Genomic DNA, 13,433 nt, shown 5'->3' with positions numbered 1-13,433 from the left:
ATAAGCTGGCATATGTTATGAAACCAGATGCACAGCTGGTGAAGTGACCAACACTTGTTGCTGCAGAGGAAGGGCTCAGCAATCCAGCAGGAGACAGTCTTCTGATAATCCATTTGGGAAGCCATCAATTAAATTTTCCTAAATGTACCAATTAGTAGGTGGATGTGAACAAGGTTAACTATAGTTTTTACAGTTCTTTAAGAGTTAGGGCAAAAAGAACTTTTTCTTTTGTTGATAGCTATCCCTGTGAAAGGTAACATTTATGGAAGATTGACCTGGCTACTTTGCTTTTCTTGGTGCATACTATTTTTAGGAAGGCAGTGCATATTCTCCTTTATTGTAGTGCATTGTATTTCTTTTAAAAATATTGGTCAACTTTTGGTCTACACAAAACAACTTTCCTAAAAGAAGTTTACATTGAAGTTCAGTTCCGAGTGGGTGCTTTTTTAACTCTGATTCAGCAAATTGCTAAACCCTATCCTAACATGACTTTTATTTAGGGTACGTGGAAATTCATTATACAGAGGTTAAAATGTATATATATGAAAAACCAAAGCTGAATAAATATTTAGCTGTTGTTAATACCTTACTGGAATATTACATTCCTGTTACATAGATTATTGAAGCAGCAAATACTATAATTAGTCTCATATCTAATGAGATATGAACATGTGTTTGAAGGTTATTATATAATACATATTTTATATACGTATATATATCAGTTTATGGCACTTATTTCAGGAACTGTGATGTAAACTATATCCACTGTACATTTTGTGGAGGGCCTGAGAAAGACAGAGTGGAGCAAACCATGCAGGCAGGTGGAGATGCTGTACTTTGTTCTGAGGGGGCTGATACTCCTGAACTGCTCCTGCAGTCAGGGGACAGCAAGTGGCAAGCTTGGCAAGCAAGAGGAGGAGCCTGGCCGAGGACTGGCTGCATCACCACCAGGATCGCTTGCTTGCTTCTTACGGTCTGTTGACTCTGGAAGGATTTGGCCTGACTGCATGGCGTGAAGGTGGCTTTTAAGACAAGCCTGGTGTAAAGGGTGAGAGAAAAGACAGACCCCTGAGCACTACAAACTATGCAGTGTGCCGGGCTCCTGCAGCCAAACAAACCTGCTGGCATTTTCTGGGATTTGCAAAGTTTGCTGGGATGTGGCAACCTGTGCTAGCCATGTCCAGCAAGCACTAGTGATAGCAGTGGGGAGGAGTTTTCAAAGGTTTCCAGAGTCTGTATGGGCAATGTGTCCTCTGAAACTCTCATGGTGGAACTCAAAATATTAGAGCATGCTGAAGCTAGGCAAGTGCTTCCTCAGCACTGCTGTTTCTCAAAGCAGCTAGAGTTGAGTTAGCATATGTGGTAAACATTTATTCCTTTAGCTGTGGAAATACAGTTCTCAAAGAAGATCATCTTTTGTGTTTCTGAAGGAGTTGCTCTTTCATATTTCCGAAAGAGTTGCTACTCCAGGCTGCTAAGTGGCTGCACCCCTCACCATCTTATTCCTCCCTTTGGACAGATCCTTCAGTTTGTGATTGTATCTTGTTGGGGAAAGAATGGAGCAAGTTAGCCCACTTTTCACAAAAAAATAAAAAAATATTTGCAGCCATCCTTCCTGCTGAGCCTGAGGGCAAGCAGAGGTACTTTTTTTGTGTGAGTATTAATTAATTTTCACAGCATCCAGTGATAAGTAGAAAGGTCTGACGTCTCTGAGAGATGGAGAGATAAAGAGGTGATATTGCTTTCCAATGGGCATGGAGAGAGTAAGAATCATTGTGGAAAGCATGCACTCAGCATAGAGGGCCTTGCAACAAATAATTCTGTAGTAACAAATCTTTGTTACTTCATTTTCTGAATATAGGAACCCACTGATACAGATGTGACTGTTTCTTGCCAAAATAGTTTGAAATATAAATACTCTGTCATTTCCTCTATGCAAAAAAGAGCTACAGCTTTTAAAAGCTGCTTCGAGGTTCCCACTAAGTATGATCCCAATTTTCATTCACACACAGGTCTCCTGACCTTGAAATGCTTCGTGTTTCCACTAGAAAATAACTGCATTTTCTGTTTCCATACTGACACCTTTTTTTTTTTTTTTTTTAAATGAAGGAACTGAAAATTAAAAAATAAATGGGATAATTCTCAGATACCATCTCTTTTTGTCTGAAAGCAACAGCATTTCACCAGGGAAGGGATAGAATAAGAATTTAAACAGTTCTGGAAGATTTCAGGTTAGGAGGGGAAGCTGTCAAAGTTAATCAACTACAAATCAGTTTTTAAGAAATTCTTCCTCCACTGAAACATCAACAAAGACGACAAGCTGAGGGCAGACCTAGTTCAATTTAGAGGAATGCTTGAGTAGCCTGACCATAACAATTTAGGCACTGAATTGTAAGTTGTATATCCAACCACTTGAGTGGAACCCAGAATTTTGAACCTGTGAATAATCTACTCTAAAAATATCCTTTGCAATAGTTCTTTTAAGGGAAATACACAGAAGTGATGCAGGAAATACAGCTGAGATAAATGCTTTGGAATATTTTCAGACTAGTTGTTATATACATATTCCTGAACTGCAGAGGTTGTGTAACTTAAGCTCTGTGACTATGGGACAATCTGGGGACATTTTATGTAGAGCTTCAGCTGCCATACAATTTCTTGAAGGTGAAGGATAGATTGTGCTCTCAGGACAGACCGTGCTCTCAGACTTTCAGAACAGGCAGTCTGACCTGGTCACAATAAAATGCTCTGAGAATGGTCCACAAGGTGAGACAAACAACCAGAACTGAGTGCCACCACCCAGGAAACCTTCCAGACCAGAAGGTTTTACACTGGCTCTTCCCCTGAGCCAGAGGGGAAATGCAAAAACTCATTGTGTGGCTTGGTCTTGCCCTCGCTGAGGATCTGCACTATGTATTCAGCTGCCTGGCAGAAATATCTTTTGGGGTTCTTTGTACCTATGAAAAGGAAGACAAGAAACTTAGAAAGGGCCATGGCCATCAGCTGCTACTGTTTTCTTTTTAACATCACGAATGGCCTAAATACAGGAGGAAAGATTCCTGCAGAAAAATGTCCTCACTGCTAAGCACTGAGGATTAGCAGATAACTTACTTCTTTAGTGTATATACAAAGCTATAAGAAATCAGAAGCAATTTCTGAACCACGATCTCATTCTCAGCCTGGGAAGCCAAGTGTCAGGACCAATATATTTAAGGAATCTGAAGAACCTGTTCTTTAGGAGAATACTAACAAGAGGCCATTTTTGTCCTGATTAAAGTCTTTGTAATAGTATTATTACAAAAGCCAGCAAAAATTTTTAAAAGATAAACTGAAGTAGGATAGAATATGATCATAAGTAGCTTCCATTAGCATTTGGTAAAGAAGGTTTCCTGCCATGCTTACTTGGGAGCTGAAATGTTATCCCAATAAAGGTCAGCTAGACAATTTCTGAGGGTGAGAAGGTGATTCAAATAGTGCACCTAATATAGGGATGTGGAGTCTATCACAAGCCACAGCAGTGGAGGAGTTTCCAAAGGACTAATTGGTTAGTCACCCATCATTCCTGGAACATTTCATTGCAACCAAGTTACAATTCACAAAACAAGTGAAAATAAAGCATTTAATTAATAACTTGCACTTTTGTTCTATGAGGAAAATAGCGTGAAATATCAACTAAACTCAGTGCCAGCCCTGAACTGAATCAAAGAATATATACATTTGTGATGGGTTAACCCTGGCTGGATGCCAGGTGCCCACGAGAGCCGTTCTATCACTCCCCCTCCTTCTCAGCTGGACAGGGGAGAGAAAATATAACAAAGAGCTTGTGGGTCGAGATAAGGATAGGAGAGATCACTCACCAATTACCGTCATGGGCAAAACAGACTCAGTTTGGGGAAAATTAACTTGATCTATTACAAATCAACCGGAGTAGGGTAATGAGAAATAAAACCAAATCTCAGAACACCTTCCCTCCACCCCTCCCTTCTTCCCGGGCACAACTTCACTCCCGGATTCTCTACCAACCCCCCAGCGGCACAGGGGGACGGGGATGGGGTTTACGGTCAGTTCATCACACGTTATTTTCTGCTGCTTCATCCTCCTCAGGGGGAGGACTCATCACACTCTTCCCCTGCTCCAGCGTGGGGTCCCACCCACGGGAGACAGTCCTCCACGAACTTCTCCAATGTGGGTCCTTCCCACGGGCTGCAGTTCTTCACGAACTGCTCCAGCATGGGTCCTTTCCACGGTGTGCAGTCCTTCAGGCACAGACTGCTCCAGCGTGGGTCCCCCACGGGGTCACAAGTCCTGCCAGAAAACCTGCCCCGTGGGCTCCTCTCTCCACAGATCCGCAGGTCCTGCCAGGAGCCTGCTCCAGCGCGGCGTTCCCACGGGGTCACAGCCTCCTTCGGGAACCCACCTGCTCTGGCGTGGGGTCCTCCACGGGCTGCAGGTGGATATCTGCTCCACCGTGGACCTCCATGGACTGCAGGGGGACAGCCTGCCTCACCATGGTCTTCACCACGGGCTGCAGGGGAATCTCTGCTCCGGCGCCTGGAGCATCTCCTCCCCCTCCTTCTTCACTGACCTTGGTGTCCACAGGGTTGTTTCTCTTACATGTTCTCACTCCTCTCTCCGGCTGCCGAATACCTCCGTCCCAACTTTTTTTTCCTTCTTAAAAATGTTATCACAGAGGCGTTACCACTATCGCTGATTGGCTCGGCCTTGGCCGGCGGCGGGTCCATCTTAGAGCCGGCTGGTATAGGCTTTTCTCGAACACAGGGGAAGCTTCCAGCAGCTTCTTACAGAAGCCACCCCTGTAACCCCCCCCGCTACCAAAACCTTGCCACACAAAACCAATACAACATTTTACAATTTCAAACTTGTATGACTGTCATTACAATTAGATAATGTTAGGCTCTGAGAAGGAAACCATTGATTTTTAGCAAGGCCAGATCCTCCATAGTGAATAGTCAGTTTGGGGAAGAATGATGCCAGTGAAAGCTTACAGATTTAGCTCAGAAAATTCTAAGTGTTCAACTGTTGCTTGCAGAAATCTAGTCTGGGAAGCAACGAAGAGTTTTATCAGTGTGTTAAGCCTGTAGTTTTAAAACACAAAATATTTACTGCAAGCATTGCAGAGATGAAAAGAGAGAAGCTTCTCTGTAGAGTAATCTGCAAACTCTCATGTAATTCAGAAAATATTAGTTTATTGATCATAAAATTGGCAGTCTGGAAAATAGATTATGACATTCAAACTGCATGCTAAACAAAGACCACCACAGACATTCAAAGGCAAAAACATTGTTGGATTTATAACCAACTGATTATTTAAAAGCTGGGAAGAAAATGCGGTTATATTTCAGTGAGCTGACACAAATTGTCTCAGCCAAAACTCACGAAAAATACTCAGTAAAGGAAGTGCCATTATGTGTGCTGAGAATCCTGGAAAACTCTCCTGGCAACAGGATTCATTCATTCATTTACTTCTCAGAAACCAGCTTTAGAGACATTAAATAAAGAACCTATTACAAAATCCACTGAAGCTAATAAAGTTCTTCCCACTGATGTTTTTGAGCTTCAAATAGATTGAGAGAAAGAATAAATATCTTGGGAGGTGAAAAGATGAAGACCGCTTTTGTATATCCCGCTGTGCTCAGAATTTACTATTACCTCAAAACTGCTCTTTTCAACGCTGGAAGGGACTGAATACCCCTAACTTAATTTACTGGAAACAAAATGTATAGAGTTATATTGGTTTTTTTACAAGTCCAACTAGTTTCAGGGAAGATACTTGATAAAGAGGCCCTAAACTTTTAGATCTAGCCAGACAGAGAGTTCTTCACTATGGAAGAAGACGACAAATGGCAAAAGGCAGTATAGTCAGGTCTGTGATGTACCACTTGTGTCGACATGCCTGGAGGATGGCTTCATGGCTCCTGTGAACCTATATCCCTTTTTGACCACAATCAGGTGACCCAGATTAAACACATAGGTACTTTTGATGAATAGTGTCAGATTTGATTCTGGTTTTTGTTGAAGCTGGACGTGCTGTATTTGAACCTTGTTTATGAAATACAACACTACTGAGTATGAGAAGGGCACAAACTGACCACCCTGCTTCCAACTGTGATTGCTCCCAAGCACTGCAACCTTCATATCTACTTTTCAGCAGAAGACCTAGTGGTAGTCATCACTCTGAAATGTTAATTTCTGCAAAACTGGCCAGACTGGAGTGTTGTAAGTGAGCCAAATGATACGTTATGGATAATGATCATTATGAATTTGGTTCCCTTTCTAGTACATGACTTTCTGAATACTGACACTGATTTTCAGAGAATGTGTTTATTTGGGCCATCTCTTCAGCTGATCTAGTCAACAGACCTCCTTGAAGTTGATGATGCTAAATTAACATATATCAGCTGAGGATCCTGGCTTAGGATTTTTTTAGATGTTACATAATACTTTTAACTCATTTTTTATTTGGGACCACATAGGAACAATCTCTTCCAAAAAGATGTTTCTGGACTGTGTTTTACAGGTTTTTATATCCCTCTGTTTTGTTTTTTTTCCTAGGCTTTTGAAAAAGGAAGAAAATTTTATTTTTATCCCTCGTTCCCGTGAAGAGCTTCCAGAAAACTTTCCAAAGGAAATTCCTGGGATCTGTTACTTCCTCGAAGTCAGAAGTAGTCAGAAGCCACCAAAACCCTCCATCACATCTGCCAGAGTGAGAAAGGTTTCTTACAACATTGGCACCATGTTCCTCCGGGAGACTAGCCTATGAGGCCTGCTGCAGATCAAAGACTCGTCAAAAAAGCACAAGCCCAGAACTGGGTCATGACAGGGGAGTTGGAGTTTCTTTCTATTTCACTGCCTTGTTCTGAACAAGCAGTAAAAGCTCCATGTAATGTCAGGCAATAATCATTTTAAAAGGTGGGTGACTGCTGTCAGTAAACAAAGTGGAGATAGGGAAAAAAAAAAAATAAACAAAGTACTTCCAGAGGAATTTCTTTCATAAACTTCAGTCTGACCCCTCTATGACAAACAAAACCAAACAAAACAAAAAAAACCCAACTCTCAAATTAGAGGTTGGTTTTGTTTTGTGCAGAAAGGATGATGGTTCTCTGTAGATTTGCACCAGCTAAGCAGAATTGAGAGTCGGTTCTGATTATGCATTCCTACATTTAATGCGTTCTTCAGTAAGGTAATGATGTTTTTAACTTTATGAACAAACATTTCATACATATACTGTAGACCTGTTGTAACCTTCCTGGCAGGAGGAATTATAATTCAATACAAATATTGTAGGAATTTTACCTATTTTTATACATACTTCACTTTCTGGATAATTACATTCCACATACTGTAAGCTGAATGAACTTAGATAGCTTTTCAGAAGAAGCTACTGTATATTTCATACATTCTACCTATCAAACCTTATTGTTATACAAGTGGGAAGAAGTCATTTTTTGACTTTTTTTGGCAACAAAAATATCAACATTTTACAGAAAAAACCACTTTGGTAAATCTCTTTACCTGATGTTTATGCTAAAGCTTTAGATGAGCATTGTCTTGCTTATATAAAATAATGTTCAGTATTTGTCCTACAGTGCTGTATGTCCAGTCCTTCCAGGACAATGCGAACAAAATGTAGAAGATCAATGTGTTGACAAACAGAAAAGTTCTGCTCAGTGAGCCTTGTTTCCCACTAAATTATCAGCCAAACTGATTTTTGACAGAAGTCCTGGAGTTTTTTAAAAAATTTGATCTTGTGAAAACTTATTCTAAGGAATTCTAGCAGACTCTGGAAGCTCTCTGGGTACTGGTTTTCCACATTTTTTTAATAGGACTTGTGCTCCTACTCCAGTTTGATTATTGAAAATCCTATCTGTTATTAATGATGCTTATCTGGAAATTTCCTCTATTGCTGGATTGGCTGAAAGATCCCCTGCTTTATCTAATGTAGACCAAAAAAACACTGAAAAGGGGTAGGCAATACTTTCCCAGGTTTAATGCAAATGGCAGTTCAAGATTTAGATGAGTCCATGTCAATTTTAAAAAAAAGGCCAATTCTTTGCTGTTAAAAATTAATATAGTGTTTTTGTCTTCAAGGGATCCATTTGTAACAAGATGTGGATCTGTCCCCTAATAGGCACATTTTCAGGCATTGTTTATTTCTCAGGTTTTCCTTTTCAAAAATAATGGCAGTCAGTTTTCCTTTGCAGGTGTACTCTTTTTAGGGTCATACTGAAGTGGGCTGATGTTGTTCTGCTCTTGCAAATTGTTAGTTAACAGTTGTGCAGTGATTCTGAAGTGGCTTAGCTTTACATGGGGCTGATCAAAGCTCACTGAAATCAAAGATAAGACTTTCAACAGCACTAGGGGAAGCTCTGCATTTCTACAATCCAGAGCAGAAATTAGAGTTTACTTATGGATTTAGTAGTCATAACTTGAGGCACATTTTGAAAATAAGTAAATAACTTTCACCACACATCCAGATTATCCAGTTAGATCTTTCTGTGGAGGGAATGACAGTGCTGTATTTCTCCCCTGTGACCAGTAGCCCATGTTAGAGTGGGAACAAGTGAGCATCGCACCACTAGCCTGTGCTGAACATGTTTCAGGCTTCCTTTCCATGAAGACTTTCTGGATGAGAAAGGACTATCTTGAACCTACACAGACTTCAGCATGTAAAGGACATATGAAGTTATTATGTAGGGGTGTTGTTTTTCTTGTCTGAAGAGGGTAGATGCATGGGAATTAGCCCAAAAACTTACTTAAATGGAAATTCCCTCGGTTTCTAGAGGAACACTGTTGTTAAAGATTTCTTCCATTGATATTAGAGCATCCTTGGGATTGGAGGAGTTAATGTTTTATCTACCTTGATAAACAGCATCTGCAGCAATACTGCCTATCTGAAAAATGACTTAACAAGAAGCGTTCGAGCTTGAGGTTGCAGAATTTCCATCCAAACTACAGATCTGAGAGTTTTCTGCACAGGATGACAAGTTTTAGCCTATAGCCGTTAGTTTGCACATACACAGGATGTAACATGCATTTTTTTCCTGGAAACACCAGTGAGACATGCAAGAATCATAAATGGAGCAAAGTTCATGTTTCACCACTGGAGGAGGAACACCACTTCCTAGCTAATAAAGCTGTGGTTTTGATGTCATTACCTAGTACCCTAGAGGGAAAATTTTTCAAATAGCTATCGATAGATTGAGATTTCATTCTGACTTCACTGGCACATCCTTATTGTTCAGTAGGTGCTGATGTCAGAGCACCAATCTCTCTGGCCAAACTCTTTTTCTCTTTTCACTGCCCGTAGTCCTGTATGAAGAGAACAAACATAGAGGTTAAGACCAAAAGCTTGTAGCTCAATAACTTGTCTCTCACAGTTGCCAATAGGAAATGTCTAGGTTAATTCTGTGGCTGATCTTGATAGATCTATGGAAACATTTTCATGAGAAATGATGGATAAATGCTAATTCTACAAGCAAATTGGAGAAGCAATCTAAAAAAAATTTGTATCACCATCCTCATCCTCTCAGAGACTGTTTATTCTATAAGGAAATTTATAATCAGAGATCAGTGCAAAACCTGAAAATTGGTGTTGGCATCACCGTGGAGGCAATGACAGTGTTTGCAAATAAATAATCTAGCTCCCCAAATTAGAATAGATTTATTGTATAAGAATATACAGTCTCTGCTTTTTATAAGCTTGTGTAAAGGTAATGTGTCCAGAACTTCAGCACTGATGCTAAGTATTGTGTTAATTGTTTCAGTGTTATGACAAGGGAAGTTAATAAAAAAGTGTGGGCTTTCTAGGGACATTTTTCTATCTCAGTGTGAGAAATGTGTAAAACAAATTTTTGACACTCTTTAACTTAGTAGTTGCATCTGTTGCCTTTAACATTAGGTTGCAAATTTATTTTGTTGGACACCTTTATGATGTGAAATTAAATTTATTATCAAGGTTGATGCCGACAAGTCAATTAGGTGGTAGACAGACTCAACATTTCTTCAACAACACTTCCTTTTAGCAATAGGCAAAACTTTCTCATTTGCCTGGTGTTGTCTTCATAAATAAAAAGGTTGTCAGAGTTTTTGTACCTTGGGATGATGAGGTGAAAAGTTTAGAGGTGCTGAAATGGATGCAGAAATGCCATACTATAGTTGGAATTTTCTTCTAGTATTTTCCTTCCTATAAAACAGATGATCTTTTGTTCCTCTGATTAAGAATTTACATGCCTGTGTTTCTTCACATAGCTGCAAGTAGCAACATCTGCTGTCTTGAGCTTCTGTACAAAACAAATCCACCCTCTCTGAAGATAGAGGGAGGAGATCTACTGCATATTGCCTGTACAAGGCAAAGGAAGGATGATGTGAGGACGCTAGCTGGCGTCATCAGTCTCTTTACAGCAAAGTTGTTCTGTGCAGCTTCCCTCTGCTCCAGGCTCAGAGGGACCAGAGACCATGGACTGACCACAGAGGCAGACTGGTAGGCAACTTCTTGTACAGAAGTCATGAGGCCTAAGTAAACAGAGGCAACAGTCATTCCCCCAGAGCACTTTTTACAGATCTTGTGTCATTTTTTTGTCTGCTTAAAGCTCCCTGTCACACAGGCTCTTCTGTGATGCAGTGCTTAGAGGTCAGGAACTCAGAGCAAGAAGGAAATAGTGATGGAAGTGGCAGAGTGGTAGATAAATTTTGTTCTACCATCACTCTGGTAATATCTGCCAATCAAAGACAAAAGCCTCTGCATGGGAGAATTGCTGCTCTGCCAGGACTCTCAAAGTGTGGTTTTCTTGCAGAATCCAACAGGATATTTCTTTTTTAATTAAGTCATTAACTGTGGTTGTGGTTTTGGCTTCACTGCTCATTCCCACATCCAGTTGTAGATCTGAGTCTGTTTGGAAAGGCATTTTGGAGCCTGGAAACATGCCTCTGCAAACAGAAAACCAAAGCTTTTAAAACCTTGGAAATCTTGTATGGGAATTGTCTATTCCGAAGAAGAAATCCTTGTAGTTGAGTTGTTAGCATGTCCTACTGCAGTTCATGTGCGTGCATATGCCATTTCACAATGCTGACTCCTCCTGTGCTTACGGTGTTCCCTACCAAGCCTAACAGCAGTATCAGGTGTGTAACCAACTTTTCTCTGTTTCCCATTAACATCCCTCTTTAATTTTTTTCTGTATAAACCAAGCAGTGCAGAACCATGACATGTTGCATGCATTTAAAAGTATCATAGCACTGCACTGAAGCTTAAACTCTGCTAACTGATTTCACATTGTATATTTCTTCCTCTGAATAGATCCTTATCCCAGATGATTTAAAAATTAAGGAAAAAAAAATACCACCCAAAACTGCTATGTTGAATTAAAAATGGTATGAAACCTGCATCAGTTGTTGGGGCAGGTTTAACTGCTGGACAGCTTTCAGATTCTTCAGCTGCCACAAGCTGTCACACTTGCATGCTTCATGTAAACTGTCCTGCCAAGAAGTCTGTAATCCAACAGCAGCATTGCAAATTTACGGCATTTTCTGGATTTTCCTCTTCCAGTCTCAGGCCACTACCTCAGCTCTGCTGAGTGCTCAGAGCTCACTGAGGTGAGCTAATTCCCTATCCTAATGCAGTCTCAGAGCTTCTGGCTTTGGTTTTGGGTTCTGGTGATCTTTTGCAAAATTATACATGTGAAATATTGGAAATAGCAACATGCTTGAATTAGCAACAAAACAAGAAGCATAAAAAAGCTTGTGAAATTCAGAAACAGTTGGTTCCCTTCCTTGAAGATAATACATTATTCATAGCACTTTACTGGGATTGAGGGTGCATCCACAGTAGAGGCTGTGGATGAATTGAAGATGCTGAGTGTGCAGGAGACTCAACAGGCAGGAGTTGATCAGCTCCTGCTACTGTTCATAATTTCATCACCTTGCATGCTATTTCCTGCTCTCAGTCAGGCTTCTGCTTTTCAGAAGACCTCCACTTTCCTTCCTTTAGCATCCTGTATGTATAATTCCTATTATTGTTCTCATTAGCATCTGTTGTTGACATGGCTGCTTATATCTAAACAATAACTGTGATTAAAGGGCTGATCTTACTCTTTGCAGCAAAGACAAAACTGCTACGGTGACACAGCAGGCACTCACATCCTTAGAGAGGGAGATGACTGCAGTGCAAGTTGTCACTGGTGCATTTGGGTAAAGTCAGTACATTAACAGTCCATGACACGTTTTTAACTTTCCCAAGCACTAAATTTATCCATGCAGCTAGGAGTTACTCCTTAACAATGTTATTAATTTGCAATGCATGAGCAGCCTTACAACAAAAATCTGTAAACTGTTTAACCTCATATACATGATTGATCTTTCTTGGCTTGGCTATTAATCATGCGTGAAAGCAAGCAGAACAGTGAAACAGGGGAATGTAACAATTTAGTCATAGGCAACGGATCATTCACCTCTGCAGATGCTGACTTGTTCCTGTGGCTTAGAAACGTTGATCTCCAGTTATCTGTGGTCCAGGTTGGTATCACTGTGTCACTATAGCAACAAAATGTCTTCTGAAAAACAGCATGAGGCATCTCAATCTGCTTCCCAGTGGGCTGGAGTTCACATTAGAGAGGCCAATACAGTAAGTGATGCAAAATGGCAACTTTGCTGGCAGCCTTAACAAAAGGATCAGTGGAGGCAGATGTTAAACCAACTGTTTGCTCCTGGGATTTTAGTTTCCAAACGCAGAGTGAGGCTGAACATGTTTTATTTTGGACAAAAAGAGAAGACACAGGATTTCAGAGAAACAAGTGTCTTCCCTGCTTTATGGCTAGCAGGGAGGCAGTGGAGTGAAAGGGATTCAAGAGGGACATGCTGGCTGCCTCGGCTGCAGCCGTGCTCGCTTCTGCCTTCATCTCTCTGGCCCACTTTGGCTTTAACAATCCAAGAATCAAGTTTCCTCTGAAGAGTGGGGGACAGGTAAGTGCTCTAGGTGCTTGTCCCCTCTGCTCTTAGACACAGCATGAGGCTGCCTAAATCCCTGGGTGTGCTTAACTTTCTCAGTGACCACAGATGGCAAACTTAAACTAGACATCTATTTTTTAAGACGGCCAAGATAAGTAAGATTGATCCCACTGAATTAAGCTCTTTCCCTGTGTCTCAAATCTTTTAGTCTTGCTGCTTTTCAGAGTTTTCATTGGCCAAAATAAATTGAATCAAGCTAAGTGGCAGAGAGATAGATAAGCGTATTCCAGGATAAATGAAGGTTTGATACGGTAGCCATGGTGACTGTCAAGAAGAGGGGCTACTGCAGTTCTGGAAATCTCTTCCTTCTGATATCTGAACCCTTTACATATGATATCAGCACTGCCAATCACAACTCCTGGATGCAATTAGGACTGTGATTTAGAAAAGCTTTTGAGCTTTGAGATCCTAGC

The 13,433-nt window shown here is 40.7% G+C and overlaps 1 protein-coding gene across 1 annotated transcript in view; it reads left to right on the top strand.

Annotated features, from left to right (window-relative positions):
- GUCY1A2 (guanylate cyclase 1 soluble subunit alpha 2) overlaps nt 1–10,836 on the top strand; it is a 165,329-nt gene extending 154,493 nt beyond the window's left edge. The window contains exon 8 of the mRNA XM_052812664.1: nt 6,574–10,836. Within this exon, the coding sequence (XP_052668624.1) occupies nt 6,574–6,781 (208 nt within the window). The 3' untranslated portion in view covers nt 6,782–10,836. The remainder of the gene's footprint in view (nt 1–6,573) is intronic.
- Nucleotides 10,837–13,433: the final 2,597 nt, after the last annotated feature.

This window comes from Harpia harpyja, chromosome 17, assembly GCF_026419915.1.
Source record: "Harpia harpyja isolate bHarHar1 chromosome 17, bHarHar1 primary haplotype, whole genome shotgun sequence".
Taxonomy (NCBI): Eukaryota; Metazoa; Chordata; class Aves; order Accipitriformes; family Accipitridae; genus Harpia; species Harpia harpyja.
The sequence above is the reverse complement of the archived record's forward strand: the minus strand, read 5'-3'. Positions and strand labels throughout refer to the sequence as shown.